The sequence below is a fragment of the Entelurus aequoreus genome, linkage group LG01, assembly GCF_033978785.1.
Source record: "Entelurus aequoreus isolate RoL-2023_Sb linkage group LG01, RoL_Eaeq_v1.1, whole genome shotgun sequence".
NCBI lineage: Eukaryota > Metazoa > Chordata > Actinopteri > Syngnathiformes > Syngnathidae > Entelurus > Entelurus aequoreus.
The window spans coordinates 54,168,001-54,187,909 of record NC_084731.1 but is presented as its reverse complement, the minus strand read 5'-3'; the positions used below and the strand labels follow the sequence as shown (position 1 = coordinate 54,187,909).

The window sequence follows — 19,909 nt, the reverse complement described above, 5'->3', positions numbered from 1 at the left end:
CTGCCTGTGCCATGCGCTCTGAATACGCACTGCTGATTGGCTGTTACCGCTCTGCGTGTAACCAATCAGATGGTTCTGTGGGTGGGACAATGCTGGGGGACAGCAGCACAGCAAAGAGACGTACTGACAGGGGAGCTTGTTAAGACGTTAGTTTAGGCGGTGGCTCTTTGTTGTTAAGGCGGCCACCTTAACAACAAAGCGCTGCGGGACACCCTGTTATGTTTTGTGCTGTTTATGACCGCTGCTACTGAATGTCAGTGTTAAAAATTAGTGTTTAAAACAAATCCGAGCAGAAACATTGCAAAGTGTTTTGTTTTCACAGAAGTAACGTTGGCGTTTGTGCGTCAGTTTGGCTTTGTGTCTCAGTCAGATGATTACAGTAATAATAAGCATGGACTTACACTGACAATACTGTACATTTGCTTTTTTCCCTCCTTATTTACAGAGTGTGCTTCCAGCGGGCACAGCTGTATCTTCTACCAACATCACACATACAATACCTGATGCCTTCCAGAGGCAGGCGGCTTATGCTCTCTTGTCAAAAATGGCAAACGACCTCACTGCAACTCTGTCATATTTCATTGCCAAAGACATGACGCCGTTTCAAATAGTTGAAAGGTGTCTTCTGACACGTGTAGGAGGAGATCACATGAACACTGACTGTATTTTTATCTACGTGGACAAAAAGTGCAGTTACATTTTATGACTGTACATTCTATGTCCATAAGCTGCCATCTTGCACAATTCTTACATTTATCTTTATTTATTTTACTTATAGTATAATGTTTTCTGCCATATTACTTTGTTTATAATGCTTGTGTTGCTTTCGTATGCACATTTGATTTCTACTTAAGGTACAATAATGTTTATTTTAAAATGAAATACTTCTGAATGTGTTATTAGTTTTTTTTTTATAAAACATGGTTAAAATATTTTTTTGTAATTTAGAGCACATTTTGAAATACCGCAGTAATAACAGGGTTTCCCCCAGCTTGAAATCTACATGTGGCAGTGGGGGCGTGGTCAATGTGACATCATCATGTACTTTGCATAATTGTTGATGATGCAGTGTTGGCGTGAACGCACTTTTTGTGCCTTTTTACGCATTGAAATCAGAAAGGATGCAAATTTCCGGAAGTCCACGCGTTACCTGGATGCGGTTTTTTTTTAACGCCCGGTTTGCTTGTTTTTTTTTATCGATTATCGCTTTCCGCCAGTGTTTTGTTTTGTTTATATTTGCCGGGTCAAATTATTAATTATTTGTCGACTTCAGAGTAATGCACTTTCCGGGACAATTTCTTAAATTTTGATTCGGCAAAAGTTTTATCGATCACAAATACTGCATTTCCGGTATTAGTACTCCCGTGTGTTATTTTTTTCGTCATGACGAGCAATAAACCCAAGAAGCGAAGCTTCATTGAAAAGTGGCTTCAGGAGCCACTTTTCAGCAAATGGCTCACTTATGAAGATATAAAGATGTTTTGCACGCCATGTAAACGGACTAATAAAAAGAACACCTTTACGACCGGGTGCACTGATTTTCAAAGATCCAGCCTCACCAGGCACCAAGAAATATCATGTTACCTCCTGCTTGTCGGCTCCCAGACCGTGGTCGAGGAACGCGGGGGAGACGTTGCCTCCAGGGCCGATATATTGTCGGGGGTAACACCATCCACTTGGTCGGAATGACGAGGCCGTCGATTTGTTACAATTCTTTATTTATATTTTCCACAAAGCCAACCGGACATCCACCATGCTATTAACACTCCTGAACATGCTAGCGCTCCCTCTCCTAACTTGCCCACTCACTTACACACGTCACTCACACCACATACCGCCTTCCTAAAGGGGAACACACGGCTTATGGCCATCACCAAGCCAGAGATGGAATGCTGGAGGCATTGAGTGCCACTCTATTAAATGACATTGAAACTAACTTGCCAAATTCTAAGTTTGTTGGCATTATTTGACATGAAAATGTAGATGTGGCGGTTTTTAAACGACTGATGATCTACATACAGGTGAGAATAATCCATTCAATTTGTCATATGCATGTATGCCCTGGCACACCATTATCATCATTTCCTGACTGAAGCAAAACACTTTTTACACTTTTATACTGAAATAAATACACCTACAACTTATTAAATGAAAATATAGAAAAAAATACCGGCAGCGGTAAAGTTTAGATCCATGAAGGAAAGAAGAACGTGAATGAATATTTATAACTGAATACATTTACATATGCATAAAAACGTGTTTTCTTTCGTATTATTTTTTTCATGAATTTAGTGACGTTTATGACAACCTTTTTCCATAACACAATATAGAATATGAGATATAACAGGATGATGCATACATTCATCATTTGTTTTCAAAACGGTTACAAAAAAGTGGGACCCCAAAAATTTACTGTGGGACCCCATTTTTATGACTTCATGGGGTCCCTGGGACCTTATTTTGAAAATTCCTAGCACCAACACTGTGATGCCTATATATATATATATATATATATATATATATATATATATATATATATATATATATATATATATATATATATATATATATATATATACACAGTGTTTATATATATATATATATATATATATATATATATATATATATATATATATATATATATATATATATATATATATACAGTGTTTATATATATTTATATACAGTGTTTATATATATATATATATATATATATATATATATATATATATATATATATATATATATATATACACACACAGTGTTTATATATATTTATATACAGTGTTTATATATATATATATATATTTTAATGGTAAAATAATTTACATACATTTAAAAATAAGTATCTAAGGCTGCATTCGGAAGTCGCCACCTCATGGCAGGGCCAACACAGGTAGACAGACAACATTCACACTCTAGGGCCAATATAGTGTTGCCAATCAACCTAATTTATGTGATATCATTTTGCTCTATTTTTAATAATTGTTATTATTGTATAATGTAACACAGGATGTATACCAGTGGCAACTTCTGGTCTTTCAAGTAGGGGAAGCTATTTTTCAGCTACTCTTTAGACATGAGTGCAGTCGCCAAAAAAATTTAAGATATAAACATGCAAGATTTTACAAAGAAAACTTCACTTAAAAAATAACACATATCAATAGGAATGCCAGAATGAAAATTTAAAAATGTATTGGCAGTGTTTTGTATTTCAAGATTTCTGATTTGCTGTCAATCAAAAAGGGATTAAGCTCTGACAGGTCATCAACAACCGCACACATTTTCTGCGCATCACGAGTCAATCGTGCTTAAATGATATAGGCCAGGGGTCGGCAACCTTTACCACTCAAAGAGCCATTTTGACATTTCACAAATTAAAGAAAACAATGGGAGCCACAAAACTCTTTTGAAATTTAAAATGAAATAACACTGCATATAATTTTTTTTTTGCTTTGTGCTATGTATAAACAAACTATTATGAAATCAATGAACGACTGCAGAGAAAATGAAATAACATTTCTGCCAGCAACAAAACGTTTTTAACTCCGAAAAAGACGTCCGGTTGAAGGTTAAGTAAAATACTTAATGTCTATTTAAGTCCTCCTTGTAGTAATGAAAAAACAAAACGCCAAACTTAAATTATCCACTGGCAGAGAACCAAAAATGCCGTCCTCTCTCTTGTGCCGTCATCCTTTTACTGGCGCCGTGCAGTCAGCTGCCAACCTGAATAATAAAATGTCTATTTCACTGAACAATTAAAAAATGTGAATATATGCAAAATTATAGGAAATTAAAATATTTATCATACATGGTCAATGTGATTTCTGCTCCTGAACCGCAGCGCACAGCGTCTCCACATCAGGACTGTATGACGTCACCTTTATCTTCACACAGGATTGTAAGCTCTCATCTGTGAGGCGTGTGCGATGTTCATTCTTGCCAACCCTCCCGAATTTTCCGGGAGACTCCCGAATTTCAGTGTATCTCCCGAAAATCTCCCGGGACAACCATTCTCCCAAATTTCTCCCCGATTTCCAGCCGGACTTAAGGCACGCACGCGGACCTGAGTGAGGACAGCCTGTCGTCACGTCCTCTTGGCCAACCAAAAAGTAACCACAGAACACTATACCGTATAGTGTTTGTGGTTACTTTTTGGTTGGCCAACGATTTACATTGTATTGCGCAGAGAGAGAGAGAGAGAGAGAGAGAGAGAGAGAGAGAGAGAGAGAGAGAGAGAGAGAGAGAGAGAGAGAGAGAGAGAGAGAGAGAGAGACCGTGACAAGCTAAGCCGCATCAGAGTGATCAAAGAGCCGCATGAGGCTCTGGAGCCGCGGGTTGCCGACCCCTCATATAGGCTATATATTTTGTCATACAATATATTTATTTAATTTGTTTCCACTTTAAAAAATCCAAATTTTTAAGGCGTGGCGGCTTTAATTTAGCTGTGGCGCTGCGCCACAAGCAGATACGTATAAGGGAAACCCTGAATAATGATAACTGTTTTGGTCACAATAACTGTGATATGAAATTTTCATCTCTACCTGACATCTCTAATTACTACATATTACTATGATTAAGATGTGTGTGCAGTTGTGTGTGCGTGTTTACCTCTTGAGCTAATGAGCGCTCCATGCCGGCCAGAGCAGCACAAAACGTTGCGTCCTCGTTCAGAGAATCGCCGATTCTTTTCAGTTGATCACCTATTGAAACTGGATCAAAGTCCAAACCTGAAAAAACAACAACATATTAATGGCCAATAAATACATTGAGTAAATGTGGATGACAAACACAAAATGGAAGGTTAAATGACACTATGTGTCTTAAAAAGTGCTGTAAAACCACTATAAGTATGTATTCAGCATAGGGCTTCACAAATAATCGTCATCAACTCTACATGGAAGTTTTAATTAGTGTGATTACGTAATCACAAGAGGCAGAGTTTTTTTTTTCTCTCCGCCACCACCGGCATTTGGGTGACAGACGTTCGCCAATCAGAATTGTTGAGCCTCGCGTTTGTTTCTCTCTCGCTTCAAACAGGGGTAAAGATGTCTCACTCTGCATTTGCTCTCATCACCTGAGCGCGTTTATTTAACAGTAGAATTAGCTGAACACAGTGAGCCCTCTTCTCAGTCATTTATAATATTTGTCTAGAGCGGTCTGCTGGCTTACACACACACACACACACACACACACACACACACACACACACACACACACACACACACACACACACACACACACACACACACACACACACACACACACACACACACACACACACACACACACACACACACACACTCTCCCTACTCGCGACTTGCCGCAAAGTAACAAAAATTAGGAGGGAAAAAATATGATTACAAAGCCATATGTCCTGTTGTCGCAATTTTTCAGCTTCAAATGAGATGGGCAATATGAGCCCATCAACATAGACAAGCGAGCGAGAATGCCGTGATAAAGTGATGGCAATAAACAAAAAGACACTGCCCAACCTAGTTTTTCCAACTGGTGAAAAAAAAAGCACTTATATTTATGTTAAATTGTTACTCACAGAAATAAGTGCATTTAATTTTTTGTCTTTTTATTTATTTAGGATAACAAAGTTACCTTCAAAGTACAGTATAATGGTAAACAATTCTACGGTAACGAGAACTAAATATAAATATAATTTTAAATGGTTGTGTGCATTATTATTATGTATTATGATTACATTACAAACACTGTATAGTTTTTATCGGTTATTTCTACAGTTTTAGAGCATGATGTAGACAAAAGCTCTGAGTCTGTCTGTATAAAGCTAAATATTTTTAAAGTTAGTTATTGCATATTGCTCTAATGTGCGGCACCCTGAGACAGGAATATGCATTTTTACGTATAAAATTCGCAATTCGAATCGCAATTTTGAAGAGATCAATCGCAATTGCCCCCCCCCAAAATCGGGGAGCTCTAATTCGGCAGGTCTATATAATTCTACACTATGAACATGATTCCCGATAGGGCTGGGCGATATATCGATATACGCGATATATCGCGGGTTTGTCTCTGTGCGATATACAAAATGACTATATTGTGATATTCGAGTATACGTCCTCATGCAGTTGCTTTTAGCTGCGGATATTACACTGCAGGCTCTTCCCACTCTTTCTTGTCTGTCCTTCTCACAGACAGCGAGCGCACTTTCTTACACACGTCACATACTGTCACGTCATACGTCACATACGTATACGCCCTCATGCAGCAGAGAGGTAGCAGCATGGCTAAAGTTAGCTGTGGTGCGAGTGGTAATACGAGAGAAAGAAGGTGCGAATCTAGTAACAAATGAAGGAATAATTAATTCCCAAGAAAAACAGCACGGGGTCCATCGTCTGGCGGTGGTTTGGCTTCAAGTGGGAATATGTCGAACAGACAACCGTAATTTGTCAAGTGTGGGGAAAAAGCATTGCTACAAAAAGTAGCATTACTGCTAATATGTAGCATCATTTGAAAAGTCACCTGCTAGAGAATGTAGAGTGCTTATTCCGCATGTCAACATCTCCGTTCGGTGCCACACGCCCACACCATCAAAATGCCGAGGCAAACATTTCCAGATCAACACCGTATGAAAAAAATAGTAAACCACAAAAGAGATAATGTCCGCAGGAACCTACCACATAGCGAAGGATGTACACAATTTGATTTCCTATTAAGCAGCTCATTTTTATTTGACACTTATTGAAATATCTTGTGTGACATGTGCAAAAGTGCACTTTATTTGTTTTAAACTATTGTAGTGGCGTTCTGTACAAAAAGTGCACTTTAATTTAGTGTTGTTTTGATTTGTCATCTTAGAGACATCATGCACAAAAGTGCACTAATAGCTTGTTTTAAAAAGACTGACAATTTTGCACTTTCTGATTTGGAAATGACATGAATGTTTGTGCAACTGCTTAATAACTGTTTAATAAATACACTTTTGGTCAATTGACTTAGTTGTGATTTCCCTCTCTGCATGAAAGTTTAAAATGAGCATATATTAATGCAGTATGAACAAGAATGTTTCTTTCTTTCTTTTAGTTTATTTCGAACATGAACACATTTACATCATAATACATCACACAATTTCATATCATTTCATTTACATCATATCCGAAAAGGAGTAGGAAGAAGCAAAGCTTATTTAATCCTACCCCTTTCCCACTTCAAAGCATTTACAATTATATAAAATCATTTACTGACCTTTTTATATAATAAAATAACATCTATGAATTAGTATATACAACAGTTTGTAATATGTAATTAATTAATTCAGTCATTATTAACATACTGAGATGAATATTTTCAATAAGGTTGGAAGTTTTTCTCATAATTCTTCTTCTTTGTACTTTGTAAGCACTATTAATTTAAACAACCTCTTAAACTGGATCATGTCAGTACAATTTTTAACTTCTTTACTTAATCCATTCCATAATTTAATTCCACATATTGTTATGCTAAACGTTTTAAGTGTTGTACGTGCATATAAATGTTATAAATTATTTTTTCCTCTAAGGTTATATTTCTCCTCTTTAGTTGAGAAGAAATGTTGTACATTCTTTGGTAGCAGGTTATAGATTGCTTTGTACATCATTTTAGCTGTTTGCAATTTTACCAAATCACCAAACTTTAATATTTTTGACTTAATAAATAAAGGGTTTGTATGTTCTCTATATCCAACATTAGGTATTATTCTAACTGATCTTTTTTGTAACATGGTTAACGAATGTAGCGCACATTTGTAGTTTTTTCCCCATATTTCTGCACAATAAGTCAGATATGGTAACACTAGTGAGCAGTAGAGAATATGAAGTGATTTTTGGCCCAGGACGTGTTTTGTTTTATTCATTATTGAAATGTTTTTTGCTACCTTATGTTGTATGTTTTGTATATGAGATTTCCAGTTCATTTTATCATCTATTAATACTCCCAAAAATCTGGTTTCTTTTACCCTTTCGATGTCTACTCCGTCTATTTGTATTTGCGTATGATGCTCTTTCCTACTATTACCAAATAGCATTATTTTAGTTTTACTGAGATTCAAAGATAGTCTGTTTTTGTCAAACCATCTTTTTAATTTGTTCATTTCTTCTGTTATTATTTGTATTATCTTCTGTGTGTTCTCTCCTGAACAGAAAGCAGTTGTATCATCTGCAAATAAAACTAACTTTAAGTCCTTTGTAACTTTACAAATGTCGTTTATATAAAGATTAAACCATTTTGGTCCCAGTATTGATCCCTGCGGCACACCACAGGACATATCTAGCCGTGTTGACATATTTTCACCCATCTTCACATATTGCTTCCTGTTGGTTAAATAGCTTCTTACCCAGTTCAATACCAAACCTCTGATGCCATATCGTTCTAATTTTTGTATTAAAATATCATGATTAATTGTATCAAATGCTTTTGTTAAGTCCATGAATACTGCTGCTGCACATTCTTTACCATCTATTGCATTGGTAATTGTGTGTCAATGGGTAAATGTGGAAATACTGTCAAAGCGCTTTGAGTACCTCGAAGGTAGAAAAGCGCTATACAAGTACAACCCATTTATCATTATAATAATTTCCTCTGTTATTTTAATTAATGGTATTGATGTTGAGATATTTGCTCGAAATCCATATTGGTTCTCCACGAGCGTCCCACTTTTGTTAATAAATAAATCTAATCGACTATTGAATAATTTTTCCATGATTTTGGAGAATTGTGGAAGTAATGAAACTGGTCTGTAGTTAGTAAACTGGTGTACATCTCCATTCTTATAGATTGGTACGACTTTTGCAATTTTCATTTTGTCTGGGAATTTTCCGGTTAAAAATGATACATTGGTGATATATGTCAGAGGTTCTGAAATGTCTTCTATAACCTTTTTTATCGTTACCATATGTATTCCATGACAGTCAGTTGAAGTGTTGTATTTACAATTTTGATTATTTCTTCTTTTGTTACACTTTTAACCCTCCTATTGACCTCGATTTTTGCCTACACCATCGTTCCTCAGGGGTCACATAGACCCCAGAGATGTAAAGCTCTATAAGTTGTTGTGTGTGGGAGTAAGACACATGATCCAATTGACTTTTTTGTGCTCCCAAGTCTTCTGAACACAGAGAAGTCAACTCTGAGTCGATCTGACCATCATACACTGAATTATTGTTGTTTGAATACCGTTTGGTGTCAAATTTGACCGTTTTTTATTGATTTTTTGGCACACTACGCCCCCCCCCCCAGATAACCTCCCAGTGGTAAACCACTTATTTGTGCTCCTAGGTCCCCTGAACACAAAGAAACAAATTGTGAGTCAATCCAACCATCTTAGACCGAGTTATCGCAGTTTGAATACTGTTAGGCGGCCATCATTGAATGTGACCGAATTGTATTAATTGTATGGTGTTGTTGTTGTTGTTGTTTTTTGCCATTTAGATTGCACTTAGTCAGGCTTCTACCCTAAGACCAGCTATAGCTCTTAGGGTCATGGAAGCACGCAAACCCCCTGACCACGATAAGGTGGCAATCCTCCAGGGGGAAGTTTTTTATAACTTTTTTTTTTTTTCTTTTTTTTTTTTTTCAACAACAACAAATATCTGACCGTTGGCCATTTGGAGTGTCCATTTGAAAATAACAATATTCGTCTCACTCTCCAAGAAAGGGTCAAGCACAAACCCTCTGACCAGGATAAGGTGGCAATCCTCAATGGGGGAAGTTTTTTTATTACTCTTTATATTTTGTATTTTTTTTTTTTTTGTTTTGTTTTTTTTCAACAACAACAAATATCTGACCATTGGCCGGCCATTTGGAGTGTCCATATTTGAAGAAAAAAATAACAAGACAGTAGGCTATTTACCAAAAATATTGTCTTATTTCAAAAAAACTAAAATACTGTAAAAGTCTGCCACTCCTATTTTTTCACAGACTGCAAAAAGTAGCCTAGAGTCTACCTCTCTCAAGAAATGTAAAACAAATGAAAAATGGCAATATTCATCCCCCACTCTCCAAGAAAGGGTAAAGCACTACTGGGCACATGATCCACAACGGATGTGCTCCTTGCAGATGTATTTGCCACATCCCCCACATGTATTAGTTGTCTTGTTATCGTTCCTAGTGGAACAGATCTGGCACCTGCCTCGTTTTTGCCCTCTGGCCACTGGAGGATTGGAGGTGTGTGCCTCCCTCTGAACATCCTCCACTATCACCACAGCAGCCGCTGAGGCTCTTGGTAGGACAACTCTTCGTGCAATTTGGGGTTGCACCAGCACGTACCCCAGCTGTTCCAGGAACAGCCTCCTCCGGTACAGCTTTTCGCTGTTCCAGCCTTCACTGATCTCCCTCCAAAGCACAAAAGCGTTGTAGGCACTCACATCGATGATGTTGAAGAATACAACAAGGGGCCATCGTGCAGTCATGCGTCGGCAGCTGTACGTGCCTGTGACTTTATCCAGGTTGTCAACACCACCCTTTGTGGCATTGTAGTCCAACACCATTTGTGGCTTCTTGTCCTCCCTGGTGCTGAGCTGGGCATCCTTGTGCATCGTACTCATGAGCACAACGTTCTTCCCTTTCTTGGGGCAATACGAAACAGCTGTGGCGTTCTCAGTGAAGGCAAACACTGAGGATGTAGCCTGTCTGTTCTTGATTGCAACAAGCTCAGAGGGAAGCTCTGGCTTGTTCTTGCGGACTGTCCCCAGCATGGTGACTTTCCGCTTTGCGAGTTCTTCACCAAGGGCATAGGAGGTGAAGAAGTTGTCGCACGTTATATTGTGCCCCTCCAGTCCCTCAGCCATGTCCAGGACAACCCTCATGCCCTGATTTTTTTCAGGTGCTTCCCCAGGGGCTTTGCCGGTGTAGACCTGCATATTCCAGGCATAGCTCGACTGGGCATCACATGCTGCCCATATTTTAATGCCGTATTTGGCTGGTTTACTCGGGATGTACTGTCTAAATGGACAGCGGCCACGAAACGCCACCAGACATTCATCCACAGTCACATGGGGGCCTGGGTTGTAAAGCAATGGCAGTTGCTGAACCCACTTGTCCCATACATCCCGGATAGCTGCCAGCTTGTCATGTTCTCTCCGGCCCTGTCTTTTCTCTCTGTCATCGAACCGTAGGACACGAGACATAATATGGAATTTCTTCAGAGACATGGTGGCTGGGAAGATGGCCCTTCCAGTCTCTTTATTCCACAGGCTTTCTGCTGCCTCGCCTTTGGACTTGTACACGCCCCCCAAAATGAGCAACCCGATGTATGCCTGCAAGTCAATTGCATCGATCGGCTTCCAACTGTCCCCAAACACACGACTCCCCTCTAAATTGGTCATCAAGAGTACATGGTTCTCAATTGATGGTGTCATGAGGAGCTCAAATGCAGATTTTATGTCTTGGACACGGCTAATCGCATATCGGGTTGGGCCTGGAACCATTTTGATGACATTACCAGCGCTAAGTCTACCCTGCCGTTGACGTGGGGCAGGGGACCACGACAACTTTCCATTTTTGGACAGGAAAATGTCTGCTGGTGTTCCAGTGTTGACAGGAACTTCAGCATCAAGGGTCTCATCCTCATCAGAGGACGATGCCCCATAATCAGGGTCTTCCACAACATTGTCTTCGATTTCAGACACATTTTCCTCTATGTCTACCTCTTCACTAAAAACCTGATCCAAAACCTCCTGGACAGAGAACGTCTTGTGGTTTGGCATCATCAAACTCAAAACAAGAGAGAGAGAGAGAGAGAGTATATCACAAACAGCAGCAGAGAAATGGTTTAGAAGGCAAACTCGAAACAAGAGAGAGAGAGAGAGTATATCACAAACAGCAGCAGAGAAATGGTTTAGAAGGCAAACTCGAAACAAGAGAGAGAGAGAGAGAGTATATCACAAACAGCAGCAGAGACAGCAGCAGAGAAATGGTTTAGAAGGCTGCTATGCGAGTGCTTTTATATGTTTGCTCCTCCCCCCTCTCCTCCTCCTGTTCTCACACGGCGCGGGAACGGAATGTTTGAACTGTTCCGACATCCCGCCATTCCGACAGAGTATAAATTATAAATTTATTTTCAAGACCATTTATCTCAGTGGTTTCTGCATCAATTACTAATAAAGATCTACTCACTGCTTTTTTCTGTGTTCAGGGGACTTAGGAGCACAAATAAATGGTTTCCTACTGGGATGTTCGAGGTAGAAAAACGCTAAAATGGCCACCAAACGCTACTCAAACCACACTAGTTCAGCATGTAATAGTCAGATAAACTCACAGTGATTGTTCCATTTCATTTCTTGTGTGACACTTATATGGAAAACTGAGTTTATATGTATTTGTACGTTCAGAAATTACGAAAATCACTTTTGGTCACATTCAAGACCAAGCCTAACAGTATTCAAACTGCAATAACTCGGTCTATGATGGTTGGATTGACTCACTATTTGTTTCTTTGTGTTCAGGGGACTTAGGAGCACACATAAGTAATTTCCCACTGGGGGGTATTTGGTGGGGGGGGGGTGCAATGTGCCGAAATATCTATGGAAAACTGTCAAAATGGCTGCCAAACGATATTAAACCAACAATAATTCAGTGTATGATGGTCAGATCAACTCACAATTGAATTCTCTGTGTTCAGATCACTTGGGAGCACAAAAAAGTCAATTGGATCATGTGTCTCACTCTAACACACAAAGACTTATAATGCTTTCCAATCCTGGGGTCTATATGACCCCTGAGGAACGATGGCGTGGTCAAAATGTGTACAGAGAAATGAGAAACAATCATGCAGTTGATTTTATATTTTTCTGTGTCTCCCTGATGGATTAGGAAAAGTCATGAAATATTAGGAAGAAAAACTAATGACAACCATCTTTTTAGAGACTCTCAAAATGCCTTGGGGTCACATTGACCCCAAGGACAATAGGAGGGTTAAGAAACATGGAATTGGGATTTCTGTCTATGAGCTCACTCAAGTCCTCAACTGACCTATCATCTGCATTTGGAATTCTTTGATCCAGATTTGTTCCGATATTAACAAAATAATCATTGAAACATTCAGCTATTTGGTTCATATTGTCATTTTTTGTATGTCCATCTAGAAAGTACTGGGGGTAATCTTTCTTAGCACCATTTTTAATGATGCTATTTAGGATGCCCCAAGTTGCTCTCATGTTGTTTTTGTTCTTGTTTAATAATTGACTGTAGTATTCCTTCTTACATGTTCGTAGTATACCAATTACCTTGTTTTTATATTTCTTATACTTATTTTCTGCCTCTATAGATCTTTGTGTTATAAATATTCGATACAATGTGTTTTTTTGTGACAAGCATTTTTCAGTCCTTTTGTCATCCACGGTTGGTTGTTTTTCTTTTGCTTCTTACTACGTTCTTTCCATGGGCAATGTTTATCATAGAGTGTTAGAAAGGTGTTGACAAAATTCCCATATGCATCATCTACATCATCTTCATTATATACATTGTCCCAAATTTGTTTCCTCAGATCCTTCTTGAAGAAAATCATTCCTTCCTCTGTACATAGTCTTTGAAATGTCTTTTTGTCAATGTTCTTCTTCCTGTAGTTCCCATCATAAATAGTAAAGACTGGCAGATGGTCGCTGATGTCGGTTGTTAACAGTCCACTTGTTATATTATTATCAAAGACATTAGTGAATATATTGTCAATAAGTGTAGCACTGTGACTTGCAATTCTGGTTGGCCTTGTGATTTGAGGATACAAACTCATACTATACATTGTATCTGTGAAATCATTAATGGACGTTTGCTTGTTGGGGTTCAAGAGATCAATGTTGAAGTCTCCACATAAAAAGAGTACTTTTTGACTGATTCCATTGAAAGTTCCCTTAATCCAGTCTTCAAATCCTTCAATACTTGAGTTGGGTGCCCTATATATACAACTGATCAATACATTTCTATTTCTTTCATGACATATCTCAATGGTTATACACTCTAAAACATTGTCAATAGCCAGTGACATGTCTTTTACCACCTTGTAATGGAAGTCCTTCATCACATATACAGCAACTCCGCCTCCATTCTTATTTACTCTATTAATATAATTGAGTTCATATCCTTCTAGTCCAAAGTCCATTCCTTTTTTTGGATCCATCCATGTCTCTGATACAGCGATAATTTTGAAAGGTTCTTTAAAGTGTTCCAAAAATAATTTCATATTGTTAAAATTGGCATACAAGCTTCTGCAGTTAATATGAATAATTGACAGTTTGTTATTGGAATTAATGTTGGTGTTGTACTGTCCTTCTGTATAATATAAACAATTATTGTCCATGTGAGAAAAAAAATGTATGTCTGGATCTATAGCACTGTCCAATTCCATCCTGTTATAGTCGGTGCTGGAAAAGGTTATAAATTCTCTGTTTGATTGATTATTGTTTGTTTGTGTCATGGTTGTGTTTAATTTTTTTATCGTTATTGATATTTATCCAGCTCTGCTATTTTCCTTATGACTATTACTCTTGCTTCCTCTGGTGTTCCATTTAGTTTAATAAATATTTTACAGTTTGCTGTCCATGTTTGTTGTATTTTTCCTTGTTTTCTTAAGCTACGTGCTTTTCTGGCTATGTCTGCGTTTTTCTTTGTTAAATGTTCATTTATGTACACGTCTGTTCCTTTCAGCTTCCTTCCTTGTTTTAGTAATGCAGTTTTATGTTTCCTATTGACAAATCTCATTATTATTACTAGTGCCGAATTATCTTTCTTCTTATGGAGTGGGTGGCAAGCTTCCACATTTGCCATGTCCATGAATATGCCTTTTGACTCCATGAATGTTGCCACTTGCCTCTCTGTGGAGATGTCCAAATTCCCGGGCTCTTCTCCACCATTGGCGGTCACCGCCCGAGCATATGAACGGGGCTTAATATTAAGCCCGGTCAAAATAACGTCATTTATTCTTGTGTATTGTTCCAGTTCATCCACTCGGTCTGTTAACTGTTCTATTTGTAGAGTTTTTGCATCATTCTCGACTCGTATAATTGTTACCTCCTCCACCAGCTGCATAATTGTCTGTTGGTACTGCTTAATGGCTGATACCTCTGCTGTTAAAAATTCAAGTGATCGCCTTATCTCCTCACCTTCATCAGGAGAGAGCACCTTCTTTGGCCCCATGTTGATTTTGGCTGTCGCGGGTGTTTACCGCCTTCAGCCAAGGCTGTCCCCGGTCCCGTCGTCGCGAGGTGGTCCCGCTTCTGCTAGCTGCTGCTAGCCGCTAGCCGGGCCTCTCCCTTGCCGCTCTGCTGCTGTCACACGCCGCCGCGCGAAAGCTGTCGCTCTCGCCGCCGTGAGGTGGTGGTCCCACTGCTGCTGGCTGCTAGCCGGGCCTCTCCCTCGCCGCCCGGCTGCCGTCACTCGCCGTCGCCGTCACCTGCCGGTCCCGTCGTCGCGAGGTGGTCCCGCTTCTGCTAGCCGGGCCTCTCCCTCGCCGCTCTGCTGCTATCACACGCCGCCGCAAGAAAGCTGTCGATCTCGCCGCCGTGAGGCGGTGGGGTGGTGGTCCCACTGCTGCTGGCTGCTAGCCGGGCCTCTACCTCGCCGCCCCGCTGCCGTCACTCGCCGCCGCCGTCACCTACCGGTCCCGTCGTCGCGAGGTCGTCTTGCTTCTGCTAGCTGCTGCTAGCTGCTAGCCAGGCCTCTCCCTCGCCACCGACGTCTTCCACAGGAAGCCTGCACGTACCCAGAGCCCAGTTGCGTCTTCTGAGTCCACACTGGAGCTGTCTTCCTTCCTCTTAGCATGTTTTAATGTAGACACATAGAATCATCATACTGCTGTGATTATATGTATCAAGTGTTCAATCAAGGCTAAGGCAATATTAAAAAAAGGCCATATCGCCCAGCCCTAATTCCAGATTAAATGTATATGTTTTTATTACTACTGTATTGCCCATCAACACATACTGGTATCATCGTTATTATACACAACAAAAGAGGGCAACAGTGTCAAACTTAACTTATGTGCTCACTTTACTACATGTGTACAATCAAAACCATGCAATCCAAAAATATGTAGGATCGATTTTTTATTCCGCAAATACATTTAAACTCGGTTTTTAAAATAACCAACAGTAGTTGAATTGTAGTTGCTTCTAAGGTGTTCTGTCACTTATTACCCGGTCATTGTTCGCTTCGAGAAAACGCACTTGATTCATTCCCATGATATATAACCTTTCACTTTCGAATTGGAAAACCTATAGTTGTTAAAGTGTACATTATTAATGTTTCTCAGAAGCTTAATATTGTTGACAATCGCACTATAAAGTAGTTCGTAATCCATTTAACATAGTTTGGAAATGTGACAAATCTGCAACAAACCGGGGCGAGCGTTTTCCTTGACCTGTCACGTACTATACATAGATCGTATATGAAAACATTAAAATACCAATTACCATCCACTTGCAAATTCGACCCTCCGCAGTCGACTTGGTAATCGCAGACGTCCGCGAACATATGTTCCATTATTTGAAAGGTTTGTAGCTCGACGTCGGCTTGTGTTGTGGCCATTGTTGATCCCTGCCTGCCGGAGAGAGTAGGGTGGCGCGCGCGAAAACAGCACCAGGCAAACTGCTTCTTCGGTGGTTCTACAGTCTGCACATCAGGGGTTGCCATTTATCGATTGACATGAGTACTGCATGTATTTTTTCAACACCAGGCAAACTGCTTCTTCGGTGGTTCTGCAGTCTGCACATCAGGGGTTGCCATCTATCGATTGACATGAGTACTGCATGTATTTTTTCAATCTACTACAGTCGTGGTCAAAACTTTACATACACCTGTGAAGGACATAATCATGTCATGGCTGTCTTGAGTTTCCAATAATTTCTACAACTCTTATTTTTTGTGATAGAGTGATTGGCGCACATACTTGTTTGTCACAAAAAACATTCATGAAGTTTGTTTCTTTTATGCATTTATTATGGGTGTACTGAAAATGTGACCAAATCTGCTGGGTCAAAAGTATACATACAGCAATGTTAATATTTGCTTACATGTCCCTTGGCAAGTTTCACTGCAATAAGGTAAATAAATGATAAATGGGTTATACTTGTATAGCGCTTTTCTACCTTCAAGGTACTCAAAGCGCTTTGACAGTATTTCCACATTCACCCATTCACACACACATTCACACACTGATGGCGGGAGCTGCCATGCAAGGCGCTAACCAGCAGCCACCAGGAGCAAGGGTGAAGTGTCTTGCCCAAGGACACAACGGACGTGACTAGGATGGTAGAAGGTGGGGATTGAACCCCAGTAACCAGCAACCCTCCGCTTGCTGGCACGGCCACTCTACCAACTTCGCCACACCGTCCACGCTTTTGGTAGCCATCCACGAGCTTCTGGCAAGCTTCTGGTAAGCTTCTGGTTGAATTTTTGACCTTTCCGCCTGACACAATTGGTGCAGTTCAGCTAAATTTGTTGGTTTTCTGACATTGACTTGTTTCTCAGCATTGTCCACATGTTTAAGTCAGGACTATGGGAAGGCCATTATAAAACCTTAATTCTAGCCTGATTTAGCCATTCCTTTACCACTTTTGACGCGTGTTTGGGGTCATTGTCCTGTTGGAACACCCAACTGTGCCCAAGACCCAACCTCCGGGCTGATTATTTTAGGTTGTCCTGAAGAATTTGGAGGTAATCCTCCTTTTTCGTTGTCCTATTTAAAGCACCAGTTCTCCTCCAAACATATAGCTGGGTATTGTGGCCAAACAGCTCAATTTTTGTTTCATCTGTCATCACATAGACAAAGATAAGACCTTCTGCAGAAAAGTTCTGTGGTCAGATAAAACAAAAATTTAGCTGTTTGGCCATAATACCCAGCAATATGTTTGGAAAGGAACGGCTAAATCAGGCTAGAATTAAGGTTTTAGAATGGCCTTCCCAAAGTCCTGACTTTGTGTTGACAATGCTAAAGAAAAAAGTCCACGTCAGAAAACCAACAAATTTAGCTGAACTGCACCAATTTTGTCAAAAGGAGTGGTTAAAAATTCAACCAGAAGCTTGCCAGAAGCTTGTGGATGGCTACCAAAAGCGCCTTATTGCAGTGAAACTTGCCAAGGGACATGTAACCAAATATTAACATTGCCGTATGTATACTTTTTGTCATGTCTGTGATCATGTTTTGTCTAAGTTATGTCCTGTTTGGTTTTTGGACTCTTTTTAGTTCCTGTTTGGTCACCATAGCAACCCATTAGTTCCACCTGTTTCACGTTTGCACTCACGCACCTGTTGCTAATCATGTTCACGACTATTTAAGCCGATAGTTGCCAGGAGGTCAGCCTGGCGACATTAACTCTGTTACCGCTGTTATCCTTTGCTACCCGATGATACCATAGGTCATGCTTCATGCCATGCCACAGTAAGTATTTTTGTTTCATGTTCATAGTTTCTGCCCAAGTGCTAGTTTTTGTTTTCTTAGTCAAGTTTTTGTCTCCGTCTTGAGCACGCCTTTTGTTTGTTCCTTTTTGTTAGTGTTAAAATAAATGATGTATCTACCTTCATCCGATGTCCAGTCAAGTTTGTTTGCATTCCGGGAAAGCAACTCACGCAGGAAACTGCGCCAAAGTCCATGTCATGTCACTTTTGACCCAGCAGAGTTGGTCACATTTTCAGTACACCCATAATAAATTCATAAAAGAACCAAATTTCATGAATGTTTTGTGACAAACAAGTATGTGCGCCAATCACTCTATCACAAAAAAAAAAGAGTTGTAGAAATTATTGGAAACTCAAGACAGCCACGACATGACCACGACTGTAAATTCAGATTCCCTTAATTGTCACCCATCAGGCCCAAATAAATATTACTAGTTGTGGAGGGAGATGTTGCCAGCGCTGCCTGCAGGACCAAAGGTCACCACCTCTGTCCATGGTGCTGAGGACAGAGCACCATCAGACGGGGCCGTGGCAGTGCTGACGGCGACACACAGCTGGCAGGTGATTGGATTTCACAGGTGGTACGTGGTAATCTAATCATCTGTTGTCTTTAACAGCAAGCGGCCGGGAGCAGGAGGGGAGAGAGGATACGGACATGACTGAAAGGTCACGTTCTACTGGAGAGAAAAACTGTTGTTGAAACATTATTATTAAAACCTTGTTAAAACCTGCACACTTGGATCCTGTGAAGCATATGTCAGTGGTACCGCTAGGAAGCGACTTCCACATCTGGCGCCCAATTAAAAGGGAAAAGAACAATGTCGACATCGAGCCCAATAGCGGCACTCGGGCAGCTCATAGCTGAGATGTCATGCGCAAACCAGCAGCAGATGAAGGAGATGCAAGCGCAAATTGCGCTGCAGAGTTAAGTGCTGTGAGCGCTGGTGGAGCGGTCCAGAGCGGGGACACCCACGGCGGCAGCGCCAGCATTGGCACCGGATGGTGGAGACGGAAGACCCGCAAACCTTCGTGGACATGTTTGAGGTGACGGCAAAAGCATGCGCGTTTCCAGAAGAGGAGTGGGCGGTACGGCTGTTGCCGCTGCTGGCGGGAGAAGCGCAGCGAGCGGCACTCAGCTTGCCACCAGCGTCCCGGGTGAAGTACCGGGACATGAGGAGAGCGGTGCAGGACCGGACAGGAGGATCGGAAGAGGACCACAGGCGCCGGTTCCGGACACTGAGGCAAGGACAGGAGGAGCGGCCTTTCGCCCTAGGACAGGGGTCGGCAACCCGCAGCTCCGGAGCCGCATGCGGCTCTTTGACCACTCTGATGCGGCTCAGCTGCATACTTGCCGACCCTCCCGATTTTCCCGGGAGACTTCCGGGTTTCAGTGCCTCTCCCAGAAATCTCCCGGGTCAAACATGCTACGGATTTCACCCCAACAACAATAATAAGGGTGTGCCGTGATGGCACAGCATTTAACGCCCTCTACATCCTGTAAAAATGGCGTGCCAGC

At 40.6% G+C, this 19,909-nt stretch overlaps 1 protein-coding gene across 4 annotated transcripts in view; it reads right to left on the bottom strand.

Moving 5' to 3' along the window:
• The window catches only part of LOC133654342 (uncharacterized), a 34,351-nt gene extending 17,657 nt beyond the window's left edge, over positions 1 to 16,694 (bottom strand). The window contains exons 1-3 of one of the 4 annotated variants that reach the window (XM_062054674.1): positions 16,410 to 16,694; positions 15,102 to 15,751; positions 4,612 to 4,730 (exon numbers count right to left, since the gene is read on the bottom strand). In XM_062054674.1, coding sequence (XP_061910658.1) covers positions 4,612 to 4,730; positions 15,102 to 15,135 — 153 coding nt within the window. In that variant the 5' untranslated portion in view covers positions 15,136 to 15,751; positions 16,410 to 16,694. The remainder of the gene's footprint in view (positions 1 to 4,611; positions 4,731 to 15,101; positions 15,752 to 16,409) is intronic. The other 3 variants (XM_062054680.1, XM_062054660.1, XM_062054667.1) reach the window with 3 other exon arrangements.
• Between the last annotated feature and the right edge of the window lie 3,215 nt (positions 16,695 to 19,909).